Here is a 24802-nt window from a genome sequence, read left to right on the forward strand (position 1 = left end):
CCAACCAACTGTAGGAAATAAAGTTGGAAGCATTGAGTGAATACACTTAAATAACAAGAGGGCCAGGACTTCCCAGTGTGTGCAAGCAGATGGGAACTAGATCAGAGCCAGAACACAGAAATGACTTCTTAATCCATTTTTACTTTAACTGCAAATACAAAAGAGCACAGGCATGTGAATGGCATGTTCCAGCGACTGCACTGTAAGGATGCAGGGACAAACCTGCCTGTTCCCATTCTGAAAGCATGATCAATACAGTTATTTCTCTCAGCATAAATACACAGCAGACTTCAGACCTGAGAACATCAGTTGGACAGAAAACTACACTTACCAACAGATCTCGTACGTGTTTATCAACTGTGTAGAAACAGATCTTACGCAATTCCTCCTTCACATCAAAGCCCTAACAAAAAAAAGACACTCATTGTATGCAAACTGTACAAATGCAGTGTGCAGTGTACAGAAACTGTACAGTGACAGAACGAGGGCATCTGCTCGCTTTCCAAAGCACATAACCTTTTAAAGGCAAACTGTGATATTCACTTCACCAGTTACCACAGATGGCATAACCCAGGGGTCTGCCAGATGTCTCCAGCATGCCTGGATATGATATCAGGATATGCTGGATATGCCTCCAGCATGTGTATCCTTTACTACCTGACTTGCCAGAATCACCTTTACACTTTGCTGATCATCACATCAGTCAATACACACAAATAGGCTCCTCAGCATGCTGAAGGCACTAGTGAGCAAACAGTTCTTTAAAACAAGTTAATTTTCACTGTAATACATGTATCTGGCAGAATTAATGCATCCATAAGACACCTAAATGCTTCCCATCCTCTCAGCACTCAGGTATTTCATTAGTCACCAAGAAGGGTTGAGATCAGCATGCTTACTGAACACCTCTCACCATGTTTCTTAACAGTTCTGAGGCCTCTCTGGTGTTGTCCTTCAGAAGCCGGTCATAGACCAGGTTCAAACCTGTCTGAGTAAATTCCTGAAGACTTTGAGCAGGATGCTGATGCTTCCGGAAGAAGGTCTGGGCCTCTGGCATTTTGTTGTTTAAGATGGCCTCAGCAATGACTTCCTAAAAAGGGGAAAAAAAGGAATGAACTGATATCAATAATCTTCAGGGTTACAATCTTTATAAATCCTACATTGATTTTTTTTCCACATTTTAAATACATTTCCATATCAGTAATTTCCTTAAATATACTTAAGAAGCGTTATAGGAAATTGATTACTCATTTTTACCTCTGGGGTCAGTTTTTCCCACATGTGGCTTTCTTCTAGTTCAGGCAGCTCTTCATCAGGATCACTTCCTGTGTGCACGGGCTTTATTTGTGGTTGAGGATATTTTCTCAGGAATTGTCTCAGTTTAATAACGTAATCAGTTAAAATATCTGCAGCCTTCTGCAGGAATTCATCAGGTTCTGTCAAAAGCATCCAAGACACCAGTTAAACAGAAATGAACAATACAGCACTTTTAATGCTTGGCAATGTCGAATGTGCTCTCTTGACTAATAAGCAGGACACACCTCAGAGGAGAGAGCTCTGCCCTGCAGTGTGACCTGGGCAGGTACTGATACCTCCCACCACTACCAGCACACTGCCAAGACAGTCACAATTCTCCAGAGGCACCCCCTGTCCTCACTGTGTGTTTTCTCCTTCAGGGACAAGCAAACAAGAACTGAATTTTTTTATCAATCCATCCCATTATTACCAGGGTAAGTCCCATTTAAAATGCAGGGACTTTTCAACTTAACATTCATGCAGTAAGAAACAAAGACTACTAAAAATCACGTAGGAAAAAAGAGATGAACAGTTACTGGTCTGCACCATTTACTCTCAGAAGAAATAAGGTCTGCTTTAACATGCAGAGCCTGTTGGTCCACTGACTAAGAAGCATTGCTGAGGCAGCAACCCAGACCCAAGCAGCAGGACAGCATGCTGTATGGTGGGACATGGCACCCCCTCTCAACAGCTTTCTCTAGCAAAACAGAATTGCCCTCTGGAATGCTGCCATTTTAATACTCACTAGCTATGAGCTGTGGCTCTATTCTTGACCCTTTCAGGCTGTAGTGCAAAGAGCAACCTTTCCATAACTGTGAAAGAGTAAGCACTCCCACACTCCCACATCCAGTCTGCAACCCACCAGACACTGCCTCTTGCTCCCAGCCACCCCTCGGTTATCCTGGGATGTGTGACTCTCTTGCCACCCAGCTGATCGGACTGGGAAGTGATCCAGATAAAAAATAACCTGGTAGGCTATTTATTTTCAGCTGTATCAGTTTCTTAAACTGGTCTATTCCATTCCACAGCCACACAAATATTTTGCCAGAGTATTTTCAGTGGTAGCATTGAGAAAAGCAGGAGCAGCTGAGGGCTGCTCATGCCACTTAACAGCACTGCCACCAAGCATTTAGCAATAGCTGCAAGTCCCATCATGCCATTCTTAGCCATCCCAAAAAGATCCTGTTGATAGTATCCTGGCTGACCTGCGAGCCTGACTGTAGCTGTTTGGGCTAACACAGATACTCTAGCCAGATTAATTTCTCATGTTTCCCTTTAAGCAACATCTTTCATTCACTTCTTTCTAGCACTTTGTTGTAGTTATTTCTAGGCAAATCTAGGCTTTTTAATATAAAAAATTTAGTGGTTCTGACAACTAATGACACATTACTACATATGGTTCAAAATGAGTAATCTCACCCTCGGTGTGCACAAAGATTTCGTCCAGTTGCTTGGTGAGGAAAGTCAAGGTGAGGTTTAGCAGCTGCTCAGAAAAGTGTTTGCTGTGAGACTCTGTATCATTTTCCTTGATTGCTGAGCAAAGCAAGTTTAAAGCTGGCCTCAGCTCTTCCAAATCTGCAACATTTACACAAGAAGTTAAACCATCTGCATCCCACCATATGTCTGCTCACATAGATTTAAACTTCCAGTGGAAAGTCATAAAGGTATGCTACAAAATGTGTCAAACAATGTATGTAACATGCTTTGCCTTCACATCAAGATGCTTACAATGCATATGCCAATACTAGAACACAACCAGAAAACCCCTTACATTATGTATCATTTCTCCCTTATTTTCCAGAAGCAGAGAAGCTGCCATATAGCATCATCCAAACACACAGAGGCACAGGCAATTCAATCTGTTCTTACAAACACAGCCATAAATACCAAGGCAATTCAATTTAAACCTCTATGTAGCTGAAAGTTTTTTACTTACTTTTCAGGTAAGACTGGGATGTGCTATGAGGAGACTGCTCAGGTCCAGAGCTGGGTGCAGACAGACTGAAAAGACTTTCTTTGCTTTTTAAAAACAAGTTTACTGTGTCTAGCTGACGATTTTCCAAACCTGCCTAGACAAACATGCAGCAGAACATTAGCTATGTATTCTAAAATACGGACTGTATGCTCACTGCTAATATTTGTACTTCAGACTTGGTGACCAAGTGAACATGCAGAAAAAAAGAAGACATTTAAACTATGAGAACCTGTAGCCCAAAATAACAAGGTGACCTGGTAGGTACCTGCCATGCTCCTTTAACAGGCTTTGCAAAAACCCTGCCCCCTATCTTCAGAGGCAAAATGTTAATTCAGCAATCTATTACAGAGTTTGGTTTGGGATATAAGATAAGTACTGTGAGAATCAGCACTCTGAATACTTCCTTTGGGTTACTCACCTGCATTACTCGTTATTTCAATGGTTTATTTAATAACTAAACCACTAATTTGTGCCCCTAGGTTACTGAGGCATACTTTTAATTGCATCTAAACCCACCATTAACATTGCTAAACTGAATTCATTACTTTAAAGAAGCATTTTTGTCATCTGCAAGACACAAACCAGATTTCTTTACCTCTAGTGCTTGTATGGGAATTGAACACCGAACCCATCCATTGAGGTGACAAACAGCATCTACAACTCCAGCGCTGCTGTAGATCATCAGTCTATTCAGAAACTCTTCTTGAGTTACACCAAAGAGAACCAAGGACAAACCATGCTCTGAATGAAAGAATGAAACCACAATTACAAATAAATCAGCAAGGTGCTACACAGCAGGATTTCTATCTAGTACCTCTCTTCCTAAATAATGATGCGAAGGTGCAGTAGCTCCATTTAGATTTCACCTCAGCAAGAATGCATTAAAAATCAGACAACAGGGGACAGAAAAGAAGAGCACTAAGAAAAAAAAGGCTTTTATCAGAAGGCTACATGAGAAGAATTCTATAAACCCCCTCACCTGTCAGAAGCAGAGATAGTGGCACCTCCTCGCTGCAATCCACATATACACTATTTTTGCCAAAGCGGTAATAGGTCACATCTTGTGACTCGAAATCCCAGACAGCAAGAGTCAACCCTCTGTCATTTGTCAGTACTACAAACAGGGCTTTAACTCCAGTCACCAATTTACACTCCAGTTTCACCACTTCTTGTGGTGTTTCTTTGGGGATTTGCTTCCATTGCTGTGGTGCATTCCTGGGGTTTGTACCACTGCTCTGTGACGGCTTGGACAGTGCCCAGGTAAGAACCCATGGAACAAAAGATACCACTGTTTCAGAATCTTCAGAGATTTCAGGATCATGGTCTTCAAGATGGTTCAAAAACTGATACCAAGGTAAAGTCAAGTCGTTCACCATATCCGGAGAACCTGGTTTTCTTCTCCTTACTTTATCATACAGCGAGGATAAGTGCGCCTTCCAGGACCTGGGGTGAAGAAAGAAGTCACCTACAGCACCAGGTGTTACCCCAAGAATAATGAGTTCTCAGTTAAATAACATGTATTTTAAGCTTATAGATTCCACACAGCACCTTGCATTTTAACCTTCACATGTCCTGTTTATTTCTATGTAAATACTGTTTGCAGCTGAGCTAAATGATCACAGCTGCACTAGCTGACAATGTCCCTCAAGCTGAGCATTTTCAGCAGAATATTTTCTTTTCTCCACAGAAAATGCCCCATCAGTTAAAAAAAAAGTAAGATTAAATTAATTCCATAATTGAGTATTTCTTACATTGGCATCTAGTTATAATTAAAACATTTTATCAGTATTTATGCCTCTAATACTAATGGTCACAACATGGTTAAAAAGTTTTACATGAACACAAAATACGCATGCGCTCATCTGCGCTAAACACACAACTGTGAAGTACCTGGAATACAAAGATCTGTCAATACTGGTTCAAACTAAAGGTAACACCCTAAAGAGCAATTACTGTTTGGAAGCTGCTGGATGACATACGTAAAGTTGTCTCGGCCCATTTCCTAACATCAAAAGATTTAAAGCAAAATGAGCTGATTTTACTTGCCACAACTCCAGTAAAGAAGAGGCAGCAGTTTGTTATCAGTGATGTAAAGGAGGCAAACCCCAGCCTGGTATAGAGGTATGTTCATTATGTACCTGTCTGTGCGGAAAGGCAAGGACAGGAGCTGCATGCTATAGTCAGAACTAGCAAGGTCATCCTCATCAAGTCCTTCAGGAGGCTTCACTGGAAGTTTTTCAGGATCCCTCTTACAGAGCAAATGCTCAGGGAACTGTCTGAAAAGAAATAAATGTTAAACTTCACCTCTATCACAAAGCCGGAACTCAAATTAAAAAGCTCAGCACCTCAACTACTACAATACCAAGGTCAGGCACTTTTTGTTAGTTGTACTCAAACCTTTCACTCAGGAATTCTGCTACAAACACACCTGAAGTACATGTTCAGATCCACCAGGATGGCACAGTGGGAGGAACTGATGATCACAGCAGCACTGAGATCGTGCGACACTCTCACTGCAGTGAGTGGCACTGCAGTGGTTGGACTCGTGGCCTCACCCTTCACGTCCCCCTGCCACAGTGCTACATTGATGCTTCCTAGATTTGCACCATCAAAAGAGTCAAAGATGTCTTTAAAAAGTGTCAAAGAAAACACCAGGCCTGAGACTGAGCAACAAAGAGATGACATAGAAGTGGAAGAGGGCGACCTGCTGCTGACTTTGTGGTCCATCTCTGCACAACACAAATGTGGAACCCACCTATCAAAACACCGTTACTCTGGTGTGAAACAGATTTCCAGTGGCATGTTGAAAAACTACATTCGATACATGACTACAACATTTTTACAGCAACATCTGGCACTTCCCTACACACCCCTTTATTGAAAGCATCTTCTAACCAGACGCTCCAATGTCTTTCAAGAAATTTCTGCTTGACCCTGACAGAAAAGAGAAACAACTTTGTACTTCCAGATCATTTACACTGACAGCTACTCACTGCCACAAAGGATACAAATCCAGCCAGAGCTATCCAACAGGAACAGGATCCCTCTGCAGAAGTGGACATCTGTGATTCTATCCAAAACTTGTGGAGGTAAATCAAGGGTAAAGCAGTTGCTCGTCTCTAAGGATGAGTCTTCTCCACGAAAGGCAAGGTGCACAACAATGAAGGTATTGAGCAGCAGCGTGCACTTGTTGTTTTTAAAAGACAGTATCCTCAAAGAGAAAATTGAAGACAGACCTGTAAATGTAAAGGTATTTTAGGATTGTAATAGTCTGGTACCTTTTATTTGTAAAGACAGCTCAAGAAAATTGCAGCTCAAATTCATTGCCTCTGCTACCACCTTAATAAAAGCTGGCACGGAGGAAGACACACATATGACTGCCTTTGGTTTAAATCTCACTTTCTACACCAGCAGCACTGATTTTACAACAGCTGCCTAAAACAGTGCTGGATTTTTATGTAGAGTACTACAGAGAACACAAAAAATCACCACATAATGGTCAGCACTGAAAAGAAAAGCTGCATTTAGAAATAAAAACACTTTAGCCAGAGAGACTGTTTAACATGTGGAAGATCAAAGGCCTGCAGTGACTGTGCATCCTAACTGCACACTACATGTGCTAATCATAGAACATGAGCTTGAATGCATCCTTATTCTTCGCAGGGTTAGTGAAGACCCTTCTCTATTTCCTTCCCATCAGTTTCAGGATCAAAGGGGAAGTTTGAGCTAGCAGGGTGCATGATTATCATTCATTAAAGTGTACTTTAATTTCATCTCACCCAAACACCTCACCTGACGACAGTTTCGTTCCCCCCAACAACGTCATCTTTGAACACAGAAATGTCACTATTACTTTTCACTAGCACTGCTACTGATCACTTCAAGTCAGTGGGACACGTCCCTCCCGTGCAACACTACCGCCTCCGTTTTTCCACCAGGAGAAGCAGAATTAGAATACTTTCAAATACAGAATACACATGGAAATGTACTCACTAATGTTTTTAACTTCAAGGAGCTTTCTAAGCGTATCTTCCTTACAACTGTGCAGGGAAGCCGGGTTGTATTTTCCATCTTCAAGAGTGAACTCATAGACAAACAGTTCATGACTTTTACCAAGAGCCAGTATTTTGGTCTTGCCTGCTTGCGGATCATCTTCTGTGCTCTCCCACATGAAGCTGAAGATACAACAGTCAGTATGTTTATTGACCTCACTCTTTCCACCTTCCATACACTGAACAGTTCTGGCTGATGTACATTGTAACCTTAACCTTTTGCAGTGCAGATGCTGCCCCTACCCCATCCCTCCCCAACACTAGAAGGTATTTCACCCCAGCAGAGACTGCAATGCAAGACAGCACAGGAGGAACCCCTACTGCTCCTCCTCTCAAGAATACAGGGGATTTCTATCCTTGTGTGTTTCCTTCTTTTATTCATGCATGAGTGTGAGCAGAGCTGCGCTTCGGGACCTGGACGAGGAGCACCAGCACTGTCAGCTAGGGAGAAGCAGAGCATTCTGCCCATTCCCATATGCTTTGCCTCCCCTTGGCTCAGGCTGACAGACTCTCCAGGTGTGTCTCCAACCCCCGCTCTCCTACAAGAGGGAAATGGGCAGAGGAAGCACGGAGAGGCCCCTCAGTGAAACCCCCCGGCAGTGCTTGTCACCAGACACACCAGAATTGCCGTGTGGCCGTGGGTTTGACTCAGCATTAGAAGCTACCAAAGCAGATGAAAAACATCATGTGATTGCCGGCTGTCCCACACAGGAGCCTGCCCCTGCTCTCGGACAGGGAAGTCAGGGCACCATGAAACTGTTCACCAGAAACTCGACAAAACCACACACATTTTCTTCCTTGCCTTTTTTCCTTTGCCATCTCCCACGATGGATACACCCACAACTGAACAAACAACTCGATATAAATCAACGCCCCCTCCAGCAAAGGGATTTCCGTGCAGAGCCTCCCATTCGAGGCCAGGCTCCCTCAGCCCCCCTCAGCCCCTGCCCGGCGCCTCCTCCCTCCCGGGCAGCGCCCTCGGCCCCGGGGCCACCCCGCGCCTCTCACCGAAGCGGGGCGGTGCCGGGGACCCCGTCCGGCCTCCCCTTGCCCTGCCCCCCCCCCGCCACTTACTCAGCCCAGGCTCCCGGGAGGACGCTGCCGCGGGTCCGGCCGCCTCCGCCCGGCGCCAGGGACTCCAGGTAGATCCCGCCAGGGACCAGGAGGCTGCCCAGAGCGTCCTGGGCCCTGCTCAGCCGGACGCGGGCCGCGTCCCGCAGGGAGCCCCGCGCGTCCCGGGACAGGGGCGCCAGCAGCACCCGCAGCTCCCGCCTCGCCCGCTCCATCCCCTCACGGAGCCGCCGTCACCGGCCTACCGGCACCCCGCCATCTTGGGCGGGACGCCCCTTCCTTCCTCTCAGCTGACGGCGCTCACCAGTCCCGCGGCAGGACTGCAGCTCCCAGCAGGCCCCGCGGGCCAGCACCGCCGGGCGGGGCGGCAATGCCCGCTGGGAGCTGCAGTCCTCCTGAGAGGATGGCGCTGAGCCCGGTGGGACCGAGGCAGGCGGCTGCCCCCGGCGGCCTGCGTGCAGGCCCTGCGCCGGCGGAGCCGCCTGAGGAAGCTGGAACCGGCTCCCTCCGACACGGTCCGTTAGAAGCTTGACCGCTGCCAAGCTTGCGGCTCCCCGGGGCAAAGCGCGGCGGGGCGGGGTGTTTGTGCGGGAGCGGACGGGCCTGACGGCTCCGCGGTACCGGAGAAGGGTCAACAACAGCGGGACACCGGGAACAGCACCGGGCGCACCGCAGCCCCCCCCAGTGGGGGGAGCTTCTGTGGCGTGGCCCCGCCCATCGCTACCAGGCTCCGCCCCTCAGGCGCTCCCGCTGGCGGAGGACGGTGGCCGCGAGGGTCCGTTTCGCGCTCTCCCATGGCGGAGCGGGAGGATGTCGCTGGTGCTGGGGCTGCTGTCGCACACGCTGAGCAGGGTGCTGCGGTACTCCGGGCTGCGTAGGGGCTGCCATGCCCCCCGGAGCCACGCCATGGAGCAGGACAAGGCGCTCGAGGTTTACGGTGAGTGTCGGGGGGCTGCTGGGGGCTCCCTCGAGCAGGGCTGGGGCGAGGGGGCTGTGGGGCGGGTGGTGAAGGAGCGGGGCGCTGCGAGGGGACAGGGCGGCCGCGGCTGCTGTGCCCTTGGCGGGGTGAGGTGGGGGGAAGCGGGGCCCTGCCCAGCCCCTGTGGGCGCTGAGGGGGTGTGTGTGGAGCCCTGAGGGGCTGGGGTGAAGGCGGCTGCTCTGGGGGTGGGGCTGGAGGGCAGGGTGCTTGTCCTGCTTGAGGGCTGGAATCGCTGTCAGGGCTGTGGGGTGCGGAGGGGGCACCCTTGCGGTGCTGGGGAGCACCATGTAAGGGTGAGCTTCCCCCAGCCCCACGGCCAGCCCCCGGCTGCGGCTGGATGCTGTGACCTTGGGACGGGGCATGTGCCACGGTCCCTGTTAGTGGGATCCTGAGCAGGGAGCGTGCTGGGAACTGAATCCCTGCTCCCTTTGAGCGGTGGGTGCTGCTGCCTCTGCTGCTTCCCAGCTCCCGGGTGAGCGTGCGGGAAAGGGCTGGGCTCAGCCCCTGCACTGGGGGCAGTTTCCTTGGTGTTTCATCGCCTTGGACAAGAGGAGCTGGACACACCTGGAAAGGCAAGTCATTCCGGAAGGGTCAGCCGGTGAGCCAGCGAAGGGGAGATTGCTGTTACTGAGTGACTGCGGCTACCGTAAGATACAGAGAGGTTTTACCTCTGGAAATGCTGCGTTGAGGATCCTGGAGGATTCCAAACGCATCGTCGAGCTGTGAGGCACTGCTGGGTTGTAGGCAGTGAGGAGTTTAGGCAGCACCCTGCGGCTTTATGTAAGAAGAATAAAAGGGGAAACAGTGGCAAACAAACGGCAAAAAAGGTGATTCCTAATAAAAGAGCCTTTTACCTTTATTATTGGTCACTTGTGTTCTGCTCTAGATATAATCCGTACTATCCGGGACCCGGAGAAGCCGAATACTTTGGAAGAACTGGAAGTGGTAACAGAAAACTGTGTTGAAGTGCAGGAGATAGGAGAAGACGAGTATCTGGTTATCATCAGGTTTACACCAACAGTACCTCATTGCTCTTTGGCTACTCTCATTGGTAAGATTCCCATTTCATTACATCTGTATCAGCGAGTGTAAAGTTAACTTTAGGTTGTTTGAGTAATGCCGGTCTTGGTTAAAATTGAGTATTGCTTTGTCAGCAGTTTGACCATCTTGAGAGCCCTGCTAGCAATGAAACAGACACAAAAGCAGAGGAAATATGGGGACACCCATCTGTTTTCAGCAAGTTAGGGAAACTCTTCAAAGAGAAGCTCTCAAATCTAGTGGGAAGTAGCCCAGAATTCCTTCTTCATGTTCTCCAAATCTCTCTTATCTTCCCCTTACCTGCAGGGCTGTTCTTCATTCCCACACACGTACAACAAACCCACGCTGCAAAACAAGGATACCAAAGAAGGCTCCGAACCCTTAGGAGTTTGGAAGCCATTAAATTGAATGAGAATCTACACTGGCTGCTTTTCCTTTTTTTTTCTTATTTATGCAGAGATTGCATCTGGAAAATCATGTCTGAGATCTCTAAAATGATTTGTTTAAATGTGCCAAGATTAACATCTCTTACCATTATATATCAATGCTGAGATATCCCAGTGCGTCTTAAAGATTTAAGGGAAAATAAGTCTTTAATGTAATGCAGAAGTACATGTATTTATGCCTTAATAAACCTTTGCAAGTTTATGCAGAAAGTAAAATAGGCAGTAAAGCATTAGCATGCCAAGCACTAGGAAGTTATTTATAGGCTGACCCTGTTCGGAATGTCAGTGGGTTAAGGCTCGGGCCTGAGGATCAATGATGCACATACCAGATCTTAAACATTGTGCTAATCGTGTTCTCAGCACTTAAATGTCCACCAGGTCTGTGGTGGCTGTTTGATTGTGAGTTGTTATCAGTATCCTGTGACCTTTGAAGCACAGCAACTCCTGCTATTACATGACAGTGCTGTGGGAACTGGTTAAAAGAGCTGGGTAGTGTATGTAAAAATGGAGGCAGTAAATAGTTTGGGTTTTGTTTCCCAAACTTCTCTGTCTGTACAAAGTACTCTAATTGAGGAGTATTTTCTCTTCTGGGGAGTATCTTCTATTGCTGGTACCACTGGCTCAGCCCAAGGGCAAACTGGAGCTGTGGTGTGGCTTTGTCTGTGGGTAGCTCATTGCAAAGCCAGGCCTTGTGGGGAAACTGCAGTGGGCTGGTGCTGGGGGTGTCCCTGAGCTTGGATCTCACTCCCAGAGATGAACTACAACACTCCTCTGCTTTCCTGTGTCTAGGAGGTGTTTAGAGACCTAAGCTTGTCAGGCGGGTGTGAGCTTAACTGAGAAGCCACATCCAAAGGGTCAAACCACAAACTTCAGTCACCTGTGGCTTGTGCTGCTCAGAACACAAAAGAAGGTTGTCAGTTATACTGGTTTTTTATTGTTAAATGTGAACTCTCTGAAAATGCACCTCAAACCTTGAATTTTAGAAGAAAATCTCTCTTTTGTTTAAACAGGCCTTTGTTTAAGAATAAAACTTCAGAGATGTTTGCCTTTTAGACATAAGGTAAAGTACCTTTTCTAGAACTTCCTTTAAACTACATGAGTGCATGCCAAGCTCTCTTTAAGAGGGTGTATGCTGCAGGGTCAACTAACTTCCAAGCTGTGGGGTCTTTTTAGAGCTTGTCCTTTGCCTGTGGAGGGAGGGGATGTTGGAGCACAGTGTAGCATCTGAAGGGATCTGCGAATGACTTGGTTCTTTCCTTTACAAAAGACCATTTCTTGCTGCACTTCTGAATGCTGGGCTTCAGGGGGTTTCCTCACCTCAGCAGCTGTCATTTGGGTTCTTGCCTCTTGGAAGAGGGTAATTTCAAATCCAGAGTTTCAAAGAACGGAAGTGTTAGTGCTGCTGCTCTGAGACGAGGGAGGAGGTTGTCTTGTGACTGTGTTGCGGTGAAGTCTAAGCTCAGCTCTTGCCGCCGATCCCCTTCCATTGTCTGTACACTTGTATCAGTGTGCGTGACAAACACTGCATGTGTGCTGTGCAAGTTTTTCCTCCAGGAATGAATTTATTCAGCTGTTGATGTGTGCATCTAACACTCCTGCTCTCCCCTCCAGCTGGAAATCTACATAACTGAAGGTACACATTCCACTGAAGAAGACAGTAAGTGGAGCTTGTGAATGAGTGCTGCCTCAGCCTTGTGTCTGTGTGCTTTTGAGAAGTCCTTTTCTTCCCCTACCTTACAAACCTTTTGTAAATGCATACACTGTCAAAGCTTTAAAGTGAACCAAGCAGAAATCCCCCCAGTCTGTGCTGCTGAATCATTAACATGAAGAACCGCCTGACTGGTTGATCTCACTATCTTAGCATCATCATACAAAAATACGTGCTTCTCAATCGGTGTTTAAAATAAAGCTTAGAGGACACTGGAATTCTTTCAGAGCTGTGGCCCATCACCGTCTGAAGGAGCTTTTTACAGCCTTTGGCCAGGCAGTGTCCCAGGACTTTCTGTTCTTAAGCATCAGCTGTCTTTGCGTGGCAAAAATCAAGTTTTTTTGATTCAGTGACTAGAAATAGAACCTGGGCTACTAATTAGCCGCAAATTTCACACTTCATTCAAGATACGCCATTAAAGCATCTGACGTTCTTTTCCTGAACTAGGAAAGTAACAAAAACCTTTGGTTTCTGGTGGTTGTTTCTGTGACTGAGCTTTCATTTGCTTTGTTCCCAATCCCCTATTAACCCTCTGTCCTTTGACTGCTGGCTCTTGAGCACCCTCATACGCCTCTTCTCTTGTCATCCTTCTACTGTGCCTGGCACAAGCTTCTTATACTCGGCCGTGTAACTTGAACTTCCAGTGCCCTGTCAGCTCTTGTTCTGATTTCAGCTGGGGCATTATGCAAATAACATCTTCCACCTAAAGAGAACACTGAGAAGAAACTGCTTCTGACTTCACTTCTCATGTGGTGTTTTGCAGTCAACAAGCAAATCAATGACAAGGAGAGAGTAGCAGCTGCGATGGAGAACCCGAACTTGCGTGAAATCGTGGAGCAGTGTGTCACAGAGCCTGACTAGCAGCCGGGGCAGCCACACTTACCATTTTGATACATTTCTTAAAGTATCTTTGTTAAAAAAAAGGAGGAAATAATAATAATCAAGGCCTTGAGTTTAATACTTGAGTTCTTTTTATCTTCCACGTTTTTTTAAAAGGAATTGTTTATAAGATAGATTTAAATTATGACAAATTAGTCTTTGGAATAGTGAAGTGTATAGTGTTCAGAACTGTGATTTCTGGTGTCCAGAGAAGTATTTTGTGATTAAAAACAGAGCAACACACAGGCGTTGCCTTCTGACAGACATTGTGATATAAATGCAGTTTTGAGAGGGGAATTTCTACGTTGTTTCAATCACTGCACTGTAAAAATAAAAGAGATTCTTGTACTGAGATGCTGCTTTCTGAGCTCAGAGACTTTCTCTTGAGGCTTAGGTTTAGCTTTCTGTTAGAGAAGGAAACATTTCGTTCAACTTCCTCGTGGGTGAAGCTGAAATGAATTCAGAAAAAGAGTTTGGAACCAAAGGACTGGGCTATTCAAGGTAGATCCTTACTGGGGCACTGTTCCTGCTAAATATTTGTGCTTTTCCAACTGTTAAGTTCATGTTTCTGATTCTGGAGGCTTTGCTTTCTCGTCACCTGAGGGTAAAGTTTTCCTGCAGGACAGATCTTGCCAGTTTGACCCTGCTTCGTCTTAACAACTTCCCTGTAAGGCAGAAGGTGACAGAATCCCCCAGCCCTTCATCCCTCTGGTTCCCAGTGTCCTGTTCCTTGTTGCTGCTCCCTCTCTAATCTGATCTGGGGTGTCCCAGCTGTTGCCAGCTTTACCATTTGCTCACTGGGGAAGTTCCCCAGGGTTGGTTTCCATCGCAGCTGTGGATTTGACCATGGATTTACCTTTTCCTGATGAATTGGGCAGATGTTCCTCACTCAGCTTCCTCCTAGTGGGAGTGATGTTCAGCACATGCTGATGCTCCTGTGCAGCCACAGGAGCCCCTCGGTGGTACATGTCCGGTGAACTATTTGGCTGTCCCGGGGTATGTTTCCTGGTCAGTGCATAGTAGTCCCTCCTGCAGTGGTTCATGAGAGATTTAGTTCCTTTATGAAACAGGGACTGTTTGGTGGGCTTGAACTTGGTTACACACTGAGAATTCCTGGGAGTTCAGTGCAAATGTCTGCTGAGATTTCAGGGATTTGTAACCGTTTTAATCATAGAATCATAGAATGGTTAGGGTTGGAAAGGACCTTAAGATCATCCATTTCCAACCCCTGCCATGGGCAGGGACACCTCCCACTAAACCATCTCACCCAAGGCTCTGTCCAACCTGACCTTGAACACTGCCAGGGATGGAGCATTCACAGCTTCCTTGGGCAACCCATGCCAGTGCCTCAGCACCCTAACAGGAAAGGATTTCCTCCTTAGATCCAATCTAAACTTCCCATTTAAGTTTTAACCTGTTACCCCTTGTCTTGTCACTATTACTGATGAGCCACATAATGCTTTCCTCAAGGCATGAAAGGATTGAGCGGGCTCCAGCAGTGCTGAGCGTTACACAGCGTGGGGGAGAAGGAGGGAGGGTCGTGTGGGCAGGATTTTGGGTGCATGAGGAACATGGGATGTTTCTCCAAACGCGGGTAGACAGGCCGTGTCCCCTGCCCTCACTCGCTATCATAAAGTGGTAGAATAATCCCTTCATGGTACCAGTATTTTGCATTTACAATAAGGAGAAACAACTGCAGAGGGCAGCAGCAAGTCACAGAGTGGTACCACAGCGGGTAACTGCGGCATCCCTGCCCCTGCTCCCGCTGCCCACCTCGGTCTACACCCGATTCCCAGCTCCCTGTCCCCAGGCTGGCACCTCCTGGGGCTGGGAACCACCGTGGGGAGGGGTTGGTGGAGAGGCTGTGGGCAGGCTGGGAAGTGGAGGAGCCGATGGTGGCAGTGCCTGATCTGAGCTCTGATGGTTCCTGCAGGGTCTTGTCCCTCTCTGCTCACGCCCGTTGCAGAGGAGCCACGTTTCACAGCAGGCTCCTGGGGCATGCAAAGGGGTTTATAGCAGCTTCTGGACAGGGCTTGGAGCAAGCTGCCCTAGTGGAAGGTGTCCCTGCCCGTGGCAGGGGTTGGAGCTGGGTGAGTTTTAAGGTCCCTTCAACCCAAACCAGGCTGGGGTCCTGTGATTGTTACTCTGGTTTTCCAGGCAGCACATCACAGATCTGAAAGCTGGTTTCCAGCCCCAGATCACCAGGCTGCAAGTCCAAAGGGTGTTTGTGTCCTCTCTTCCTGCTCACACCTGGGAGGTCTCCCCATGCCTGCATGGCAGCAGGGCTGTGTAAGTGGATCACGTCTGCCAAACCTTTACGTAGCCGTGGCTACAGAGATGGGGCTATTTTTAGCATATGGATATCTCTAAATATTTACATGCAGTTGCCTGAGCTTTCCTAGAGCTCAGATGCAGGTCGGCAGCTGCGGGTCCTGGGGATGCGAGCGGTGGCTGTGTGAGCTCTGTGACCGGGGCCCTGCGGGTCCTTCCTCTCCTCCCCTCCCTCGACACGCTCGGCAGAAGTGGTGGCTGCGAGCGAGCAGAACATGCCGTGCCATAGAAAAGCCAAACCAAGATAAACCAGCTCAACTCTTCAAACCCTTTCCTCGCTGTCCTGCCTTTGCTTCCCCGACCCTCCAGGCTGCGCTTGTGAAACCTTTCTGTGTCATAGAACCATAGAATCATTACGGTTGGAAAGGACACACAGGGCTAGAGGGTTTAAGAACAAGGGAAATTAAACCATCTCTTAGCTGAAGAGACATGGAAGGATGGGGTGAGCTATTCCTGGTCTTTGCCGCCTCCTCCTGTGCTTGGGTCCACATCCCTCACCCGTCACAGAATCATTTAGGTTGGAAAACACCTTTAACATCATCGAGTCCACCTGGTTGTTGGTGACCCCTCTGGCACTTTGGGGATTGGAACACTTCAGCTGAGACCATCTGGTCCGGACAGAAGCACTTGGTAAGGGTTGAGGGCCTGCGCAGCGCAGGTGCTCTGATAGAGTGACCCAGATGCTGCTGGAGATGCGGAAGTGGTTCAAGTGTTATTGTTAACGTGAGACATAAACAACCTCCTCCATAAAACGCTGCTTCCCAGCTAACGAGCTCGTGGTTCCTTCCTGGCTCCAGCTCTGGAAGTGTCTGGAGCTGACCAGGGGAGGCACAAAGTCTGATTTCTAATCTGAAGCCAAAGCTTCCGGCTCCTCTCAAATGAATAAATAGAAGCAACAGCAAAACATGAGCTACAGGTAAGTGCCCTAACGTCTTGTGCAGGTTCTCCTGCAATGCTGCAGTCAGGAGGAGTCTCAAAGTGTTTGTGAGCATCATCCTGGTGCCGATAGCTGGGACGCTGCTGCCAGTCACCCGTCTCCCAGTCACCCGTCCCCCAGTCACCCGTCTCCCAGTCACCCAGCCAAGGTGGCTGTTTAAAATCTGGATAAATGTACATTCCTGCCTCAAACCCCGCCCTCAGCCCCAGTTAACCCAGTTGGAGTTGGCAACCGGACTGCAAGAACGCAATTCCCTGCAACCTCCCACAGCCTAGTGGAGAAACCAGCTGGTTTTCAAACAGCCCAAGTGAAACCCAGCGGCCAAAGGTCGGGGAGACTTGGACACCCCCATTGCTAGAGCTCACAATGAGGGGAATCCCCCCTTTACTGTGTGCCAAATGAAGCATGTGAGCTCCGCAGCGCTGCTCTTCAATGGCTCTTTCTGAAGTAATGAACCAAAAGGATCTTAGAATGACAAAGTGAATGGTGCTGGTCACTGTGCATCCTGTACCGCTAATGAGGAGCATGGTTTAGGGCTTCCCTTCTGTCTGGGCTCTTTGGGAGGCACGGAGGGGAAGGCTCTGCTGGGGTTCTCGGCGTGACCGGTGCATCAACACATTGCTTGTGCTGCAGGGACCTGCTCTGCAGACAGGTACTGCAGGAGATGCTCACCAGGACCGTTACCACTGCAATGAGCTGCTTTGTAAAGCCATTGTAGGCACGCATACGGCACAGAAGCTGGAGCCTTTCGGTCCGCCAGCATCTTCCCCATCGACCCAGCTCACGTTTTAATCACACAACCCCCAGCTGCAAACCACAGCTTTCAATGATGCTCAGATACAAACTGATTGCCCATTTCTGCTGCAGTGAGAGTACCACCCCCGTGCTGCTGCCAGGGCCTGAACTGGCTGCACTTACCTGTGCTTTCAGGGACAAATCCCCCACGGGAAAGAGAAACCCTGAAACCCTGCTATTGCCTTCAGGAACTGTTCAATTTAACACACCCATGAGCTACAGCCATTAACCCCCCACAGTGGCTGTCCCTTAGCATGACCTGGGAGTGTGACAGAAGCATGGGTCGGATGGAGCCGGTGCGAAGGAAACCAGGACTGGACACAGGCTCTTGTAACGTACAAATTTACACCACGTTGGAAAGGAATCAAACACAAATGGTGAAGTCATGGCTTGTGTTTTACATACAAATTACACGCAGGAATTTCCCGTTCTGGGAATGTTGTTCCTGGCAGCACCCTGAGCTGCAGGCCCGATGCTGGGCTCCAGCCTTCAATACAACCAGGATCCCCCTCATGGACTCCCAGTTTTGGCCATTCTCTTAGCCTGAAGAGTAACACGGAAAGGGATTCCTACCTAAATGCTCCTGACCCTCCTCCAGGGACCAACCAGAGCAAATCCTCCCAAAGACAGGAGGGATTAACACACGGCACTCCCTGTGCCGGCCGAGTGCCACTCTTCATGCAATATTGGATATTCTAGTTAAAAAAGTCAGCTAAACTTAACAGAGGTGAATCTATATATGCAGGAATAAAGGGGTTTAGCTTGTAAGAACACAGAAAAACACCTTAACCAACCATTCAACTGCTACACCACAACTGCATACAGAAACCCAGGCATGTGTGTGCTCTGCTGCTCAGCACCGGGGCAGAGCAGCGCTCCCCTCCTTCACAAACACACCCACTGTGGGACTCCAGACCCATTTGTCATCTCGCTCGTGCCTTGGGGTCCCTGACCATACCTGGGCAAGGATACAGGCAATGGCTTCAGCAGAGAAAGCCAGCAGTGGGGAGATGAGGGGATGGAGCCTCTGCACCTACCACGAGCTCTGGCCTCATGGGGGTAACCGAAGCCAATGTTTTGTTCCTCTGCTCTGTCTCCACATCTTCAGTGACGGCTGTTTAGCTTCAGTGCGTAAACATTTTAATGCAAGTTACAGAAATGGGCTGTCGGCTTCAAGTCCCTTAAGGAATAAAGGCAATGCTCTAACCCGAGCAGTCGCTGCGCTGCTGGAGCTGGGTGCTCCTTCAGACACCTAAAATAACAATAAAGGTCAGGGGTTCGTGCTGGCCTGCCAACACCATCGAGAGGCGGAGAGTGTCAAATGATAGCACCATGAGCACGGCTGAGAGGTCTCCCGTAACTATTGCTGCTTTCGGTTTCCCATCCCCAAAGCAGCAGCGCGACCCTGGCAGAGGGTCCCGGCTGCCCCAGCACCCCCCGTGGGAGCGGCGGGACCCGCACACCCAGCCCACGCCAGACCTTCCTTTCAGCCCGATGGTTGAGCACCGTTAGTGTAGCACAGATACAAGAACCGAGCCCTTCCCGGGTGGCAGAGCACCGTCCGGCACAGCCGCCGCTCCGGGGGCACCCAGCTCCCTCCTCCGCTGCCCTGGGAGCCGCCGTGGGTCCGGGCGCCTCTGGTCCGTGGGACGGTGCTGTCACCTCCGGGAGGCCCGCTCGTCCCCGCGGTCCCGGGGCCCCTGCTGGCGGCAGCTCCGGCAGCACTGGACGTGGACCGTGGGGAGGTGGCACCGGCCCAGCAGCCGCAGGGTCTGGCAGAAGGCGAACGTCAAACGGTCGCGCTCGCAGGCGAGGCCTGGAGGGAGGCAAAGGAGGAGAGGACGGGGTTGTGAGTGGTGTCACCGGTGTCGGATGTGAACTCTGCTGTGTGGTTGGCAGAGACGAGGATGGACGGCACCGACTGCAGAGCCCACCTTCACCCGGGTACCAGCATCCTCATCGTCTCTAACTGCCAGCAGGAGCACCACCTGCGCTGCTCTCTGCAGCATCTTCTCAGGGTAGCAAAACCATAAGGGTTCGAAGGGATCTCTGGAGATCGTCTGGTCCAACCCCTGCCAAGGCAGGGCCACCCAGAGCAGGTTACACAGGAGCCCAGGTGGGTTTTGAGTGTCTCCAAAGAGGGAGATGCTGTGACTCCCCTGGGCAGCCTGTTCCAGGGCTCTGCCACCCTCAGCATAAAGAAGTTCACCCTCATGTTGAGGTGAAACTTGTGTTTTGGTTTATGGCCATTGCTCCTCATCCTGTCAGTGGGCACCACTGAAAAGATGTCCTGATCTGCACTGATGAGATCCCCTCTCAGTCTGCTCTTCTTCAGACTAACAGGCCCAGCTCCTGCGATCTCTCCTCATAGGAAAGATGCTCCAGACCCCGGAGCATTGTTGTGGCCTCCACCGGCCCCTCTCCAGTAGCTCCTTGTCTTTCTTGTTACTGGGGAGCCCAGAACTGGACACAGAACTCCAGACGTGGCCTCGCTGGGGCTGGGTATGGGCGAGTGGGGCTGAGCCCAGGGCTCGCTCCTGGTGAGGAGGGTCCGTGCTGGAGGCTGGGGAGAGGTGACAAACTGCAGGGCTGTCTCCTCCCAGTGCCAGCCCTGCCCCAAGGGCGGCAGAAAGGAGAGACCTCATTGTCCTTCATTGTGTTTGTTTTGAGAGCCTGCAGCGTCTGGTTCCCTTCCTGCAGGTGTCAGCCCCAGCAGCTCCCAGCTCCATCACCAGCCAGGCCAGGCTCACTCAGGCAACAGAGACCCATCACCACCGTTGTAAGAACATGGGGTCAGCTTGGTTTAACTTTTAACTTCCTCCTTTTCTTCATACCAAAACGAGCGTGCACCTCACCGGGCCTGCAGCACCTCACCCCGTTGTGTGAGACATTTAACGTGCATCAGCTCTGATTTTACCTCCCATACAAGTGATCAGTATAGATGACAGTTTGTGTCTCACAAGGTGCTCCCCTGAGCCATCACCCCCCCCGTCCCCTCCACCGCCTTTCCCTGGGCACCCTCTGCCTGGGACCGTGCGAAGCACACACAGAGATGGGGCAGAAATGGGCTTTTCTCTTTCTCAGGACACTTTCCAGCTGGGCAGCACGGGGATGGAGCGGGGGGGCTCTCAGTGACCATCACCTCTCACCATCACCCCTCTGTGAACAAAGGCTGTGCTCAGGGAAAAGCTGCTGCCCCGATTCCCACAGGGACGAGCCGGCCGCAGCCGCTGATGTGAAGGATGCAGCAGATGCAGAGCAGAAACTTTTCCCCCGTTGGGATTTCAATCAGAGCCCTCCCCCCCAGCCCCTCTGCAGGGAGGTCGCTCCCCAGCTCTAAAATTAACCTCCTGTTTCAGCAGAGGTATTTCCTCTCTTCCTCTCCAGCGACAGCTCTTTCTACCCAGCAATAGCACCTCTGTGCCCCCAACAAACCCCTTAACACAGTGCTGCTGGATCCAACAGCTGCCTCCAGGTCGGGATCGAGCTCTGGATCCCAGCCCCGCAGCAGACTCCCTGGCTGGGGGTTGCTCCAAGCCCTGGGAGCTGCAGGACAATGAGGATTTATCCTGCTGGTTGAGCAGAAATCACTGTGCAGCCAGAGCAGCTCAGGAAAGGGGAAGAGCTTGCTCATGTGATGCTCCATTGGGGTCTCAGGGATGGAATTCCCCGGGAGCATCCCTGCGGCTCTGCGCAGCATTCTCTGAACCCCCAGGACCCTTCTGCACTGGGACACTGGAGCACACCAATACATGGCTTGGAGCAAGCTCCAGTGGAAGGGGTCCCTGCCCGTGGCAGGGTTGGAGCTGGATGAGCTTTGAGGTCCCTTCCCATGCAAACCATTCCATGGCTCTTGACAGGCGCTGGCACAGCTCCCTGACCTCAGCCATGCCCCCCTCCTGCAGCATTCACTAATCATTTACCCTTCACCGGGGCATGACCGCTGGGTAACCCCCACCTGCCCGACCTGAGCTTCCCATGGGATTTATAACTCCCGGAGGTTCAGGTTGCTGGGACTGGAAGCGATATCGAATAGGAGAAACAGAGAACTCGGGCACGGGTGCCGGCAGGCGCAGGCACGGCCGTGCTGCGGGGGGTTAGTTGTTCACTGCAGTGCACGGAACAAGTGTCACGGCACCAAAACCTCCCCAGGGTTTAGAGCGCCGTTAAAAATCCCTCCTGGAAGGCTGGGAATGCCGCCGGTGCTCCGGGGGGTCAGTGCCTGCCCCCTGCCAGCACCGCGCTGTTTGCAGGTCACTGCTGCTGTGCCTCGCTGGGCTGGTCCCCGCGCACCAGCCCTCCCTTATCGCAGCAGCCTTCCTAGAAAGCTATTTATGGATCACAACCAAGCTGCCTCCTGCCTTCCCTTGAAAGAGCTGTGAGGCTGCTGGGGCCGCTCGCTGCTTTCCAGGACCAGGGCTGATGGGTTGGCTCTTCTCCGATCCCTTTCCAATGCGACAAAACCCTGGGTGCCCGCAGGAAGCTCGGGACCTGCCCTACCGGGGCCATGCACAGCGTGAATAAACCCATCGGTGTCCTGCCGGGAGTTACTGCTCTTTGCACACCACGTTATCTGAGAGGGTTGAGCCTGCTGCGGGGGACCAGCAGGGATGGGCTGAGCACGGGCTGGGGAAGAGGCACCACCCGTGGCTGGAGGCAGTGCCACAACCCCTCCATCACCTTCCGTGGGCGCCGGGCTCCCACGTGCTGCCATGGCACGAGGTCAAGGGGAGCTGCTGTCCCACATCAGGCTCTGGTCCATGCGGCGCCTCAGCTGGATGCGCGCGGGGTCATGCTCAGGTCTGAAATCCTGGCGGAGCTCCCGAGTCCTCCCTGGAATCTGCTCTTGGGCAAGGGAAGCTGTAATAAGCACTTCATCTGTCAGCTCTCCACAGAGGTCCCTGCAGAACCGACCCACCTTGCAGTTAATCCTTTTACTGCTGGGTTTTTTCCTATTAATTTTTTTATGCAATCCTAACACTTCATTTGAACACGGGCTCTCTGAGCCTGTGCCAAATTCTCCTCTGAAGAAATAGCTTAAAGCAGGGCTTTAGCATCCAGGCTCAGTCAGCACATTGGAGGCTGAGCCCCCCACTTTCCTGGTTGTTTTTTCAAGTGGAAGTTGCTTTAAATTTCATTTCAGCTCCTGCCGTCCAGCCCTAAAGCATTTACTCCTGTGCTGGGGCCAATAAACTTCCTGGAGCAGGTTGTGTGAAAACAGGGATAGGTCGAGCTCGGAGCTGAGCTCAGCACAACCAGGAGTTAAGCTGCTGACCTCTGCCCTTGGGGATGCTCCCAGAGCCAGGGCCAGGCTTTAACAAGCATTATCCCAGGCTCCTGCCCTGGAGCTGCGGTGCCCTCCCCTGGGAATGAGCCCTGCCGAAGGCAGCACTCGAGCTGCCAGGTTTGCCTGCATGGTGTCAGCCCTCCCGCTCCTGTCACGTCTCGCTCAGCACCATCACAGAGCTCCCACTGACCCCCCGTAGCATCCAGCCTGGGAGGAGGAAATGCTGGTGCTCTCTAAGATGCTGAGGGGATTATCCGGTTTTTAGAGTCCCTGGATCCAAGAGAGAGGAATTCTCATGTCCAAAGAGCTGCAGCCAAGCCAGGACTCTCCCTTCACTCCTCATTGTGTTCCCCTTGCTCCTCACGACTGCAGGGAGGGGGAGCAGAAGCAGCTCTGTGAAGCGGGTCACTGACCATGACCTGCCCGGCTCTCCAGAGCCCCAGCCGCTTTGAGCACGCTGCATCCAGAGCTTCCCAGAGCCGGGCCAGCTCCGGGACCCACCAACGGAGTCTTTGCTCCTCCTGCCTTTCCCTAAACACCCAGGTCAGGGAGGGGAACGGAGCCTGCCAGCAGCCCTGAGCCCTCCTCCTCTAGTTCAACACCGAGGGAGACCGACTGCAGGCAGGGCCCCAGAGCCTAACTGCGGTGGCTGAGCAGGGTTCATCCTCCAGCCAAGTACCTGTGCTCCACTCCTTCACTTGTGCCTTTGCTTTCTCCGTTTGCAGCACTTCAAGGGCAGTATCCTCTCTGCTGCAGGTCTGTCTTCGGCCCCCAAAAATACGCCCTGGATGTACTCTGGAGAGCTGTCAAAGCTAAGCAGGGGTTAACCTTGCGGTGTTGGGATTAGGCTTTGCCTCCTCCCTGCCAGGCTGGGCAAGAGGGTCCTGGCAGAGGTGTCCCCTGGGCGCCTGCACAGGATGCTTCATGTCCACACACAAGCACCCAAGGCAGAAGGGAAGCAGATTCTTGTACTCTGCTTAGGTCCATTGTGATTTACATTCAACAAAACCCAGGGAATCCTCTCCCAGGCATCCCTTTTCCACTGGCACCTCTTGTTAGCAGTAAGTAAAGGGCTCAACTCCAGCAGCACCTCTCCGTCTTGCCACTTGGACACAGACCTGTGTGCTCAAATGACAGAGAAAATTGGAATTTGCTGCAATTACTCTGAGCACGTATTCCCCGTGGACAACCGCAGCCACAGGCAGAACCATGGATAATTTCATTTCTCTACTCAAAGCAAGCAGGAATATAACATTTAATTGCCAATTAGGCTTGAAATACAACCAGAGCCTGAATCATGAGCCCAGAGCAGCACAAACAGCAGCAGTTGAAAAGGGCACCAGGGGTTTGCCCTGGTGCTGAACCTGCCTTGAACGCTGCCAGGGATGGGGCAGCCACAGCTTCTCCGGGCACCCTAATAGGGAAGAGCTTCTGCCTAAGAGCTCATCTCAATCTCCCCTCTGGCAGCTTAAAGCCACTCCCTTTGTCCTGTCCCTTCATCCTCCTCCAGTGTGAAGCAATTGCTTCTGTTTGAGATCTCTTTGACCTGCTGGATGGGCCAGCGCTGGTTTCTCCGAGCACTCACGTGGGACCTGCTGCTCCCTCCCTTCCAAGGCGGCCATAAACCAAAGGGTAATCCTTCAGCACAGCAATCACACTGAGGGCTTTCTTCCAGCTCCGACTTACAAGAAATGATCCGGTAACGGGAGTGACCGATGTGGGTGTGAGCGCCCTGCTCGGGCCCGGCCTCGCCACGGTGCAATCAGACAGCAACAGGCTTTCCTGAGCCAGAGCTGCTCTTATCTCCCCGCAGCCCTGCCCAGCCCCAGCAAAGCCGTTCCAGCTCCCATTGCCCTGGCTGTGCTGTCGGGGACAGCGATGTCCTCCCGGTTCTCTGGATGCCAGTGAGGAGCAGCCGGGCATTCCCAGCTCCCGAGAGCAAGGTGAGAGCAACAGCTCTCAGCCCTCGTGCAGGTTTTCCTGCACTGGAGTTGCATTTCTTTGAGCT

At 50.7% G+C, this 24802-nt stretch overlaps 3 protein-coding genes across 7 annotated transcripts in view; 1 reads left to right on the forward strand and 2 right to left on the reverse strand.

Annotated features, from left to right (window-relative positions):
• SPG11 (SPG11 vesicle trafficking associated, spatacsin) overlaps positions 1 to 8713 on the reverse strand; it is a 28864-nt gene extending 20151 nt beyond the window's left edge. Inside the window, exons 1-12 of the mRNA XM_061446496.1 lie at positions 8398 to 8713; positions 7265 to 7446; positions 6280 to 6507; positions 5700 to 5898; positions 5410 to 5547; positions 4251 to 4714; positions 3867 to 4012; positions 3233 to 3365; positions 2716 to 2871; positions 1258 to 1436; positions 914 to 1090; positions 332 to 403 (exon numbers count right to left, since the gene is read on the reverse strand). Coding sequence (XP_061302480.1) covers positions 332 to 403; positions 914 to 1090; positions 1258 to 1436; positions 2716 to 2871; positions 3233 to 3365; positions 3867 to 4012; positions 4251 to 4714; positions 5410 to 5547; positions 5700 to 5898; positions 6280 to 6507; positions 7265 to 7446; positions 8398 to 8609 — 2286 coding nt within the window. The 5' untranslated portion in view covers positions 8610 to 8713. The remainder of the gene's footprint in view (positions 1 to 331; positions 404 to 913; positions 1091 to 1257; positions 1437 to 2715; positions 2872 to 3232; positions 3366 to 3866; positions 4013 to 4250; positions 4715 to 5409; positions 5548 to 5699; positions 5899 to 6279; positions 6508 to 7264; positions 7447 to 8397) is intronic.
• A 400-nt stretch (positions 8714 to 9113) lies between these two features.
• CIAO2A (cytosolic iron-sulfur assembly component 2A) lies at positions 9114 to 13796 on the forward strand. 5 transcript variants are annotated; one of them, XM_061446530.1, is made up of 5 exons: positions 9114 to 9331; positions 10260 to 10424; positions 11868 to 11917; positions 12469 to 12514; positions 13239 to 13355. In XM_061446530.1, exons 1-5 carry the CDS (start codon positions 9205 to 9207, stop codon positions 13256 to 13258), a joined length of 408 nt encoding a protein of 135 aa, XP_061302514.1. In that variant the 5' UTR covers positions 9114 to 9204; the 3' UTR covers positions 13259 to 13355. The 5 variants fall into 5 exon arrangements, with proteins under 5 accessions (XP_061302514.1, XP_061302515.1, XP_061302516.1 ...); XM_061446534.1 differs by having other exon boundaries at positions 9116 to 9331; positions 13329 to 13796; XM_061446531.1 differs by lacking the exon at positions 11868 to 11917 and having other exon boundaries at positions 9115 to 9331; positions 13329 to 13796.
• Positions 13797 to 18630: 4834 nt separating this feature from the next.
• ADAMTS7 (ADAM metallopeptidase with thrombospondin type 1 motif 7) overlaps positions 18631 to 24802 on the reverse strand; it is a 38650-nt gene continuing 32478 nt past the window's right edge. Inside the window, exon 24 of the mRNA XM_061446497.1 lies at positions 18631 to 19323. Within this exon, the coding sequence (XP_061302481.1) occupies positions 19166 to 19323 (158 nt within the window). The 3' untranslated portion in view covers positions 18631 to 19165. The remainder of the gene's footprint in view (positions 19324 to 24802) is intronic.

Source organism: Pezoporus flaviventris, unplaced genomic scaffold, assembly GCF_033815535.1.
Source record: "Pezoporus flaviventris isolate CSIRO_AGI_PZ_B2104156 unplaced genomic scaffold, CSIRO_AGI_Pfla_v1 ptg000006l, whole genome shotgun sequence".
In the NCBI taxonomy this organism is placed as follows: Eukaryota; Metazoa; Chordata; class Aves; order Psittaciformes; family Psittacidae; genus Pezoporus; species Pezoporus flaviventris.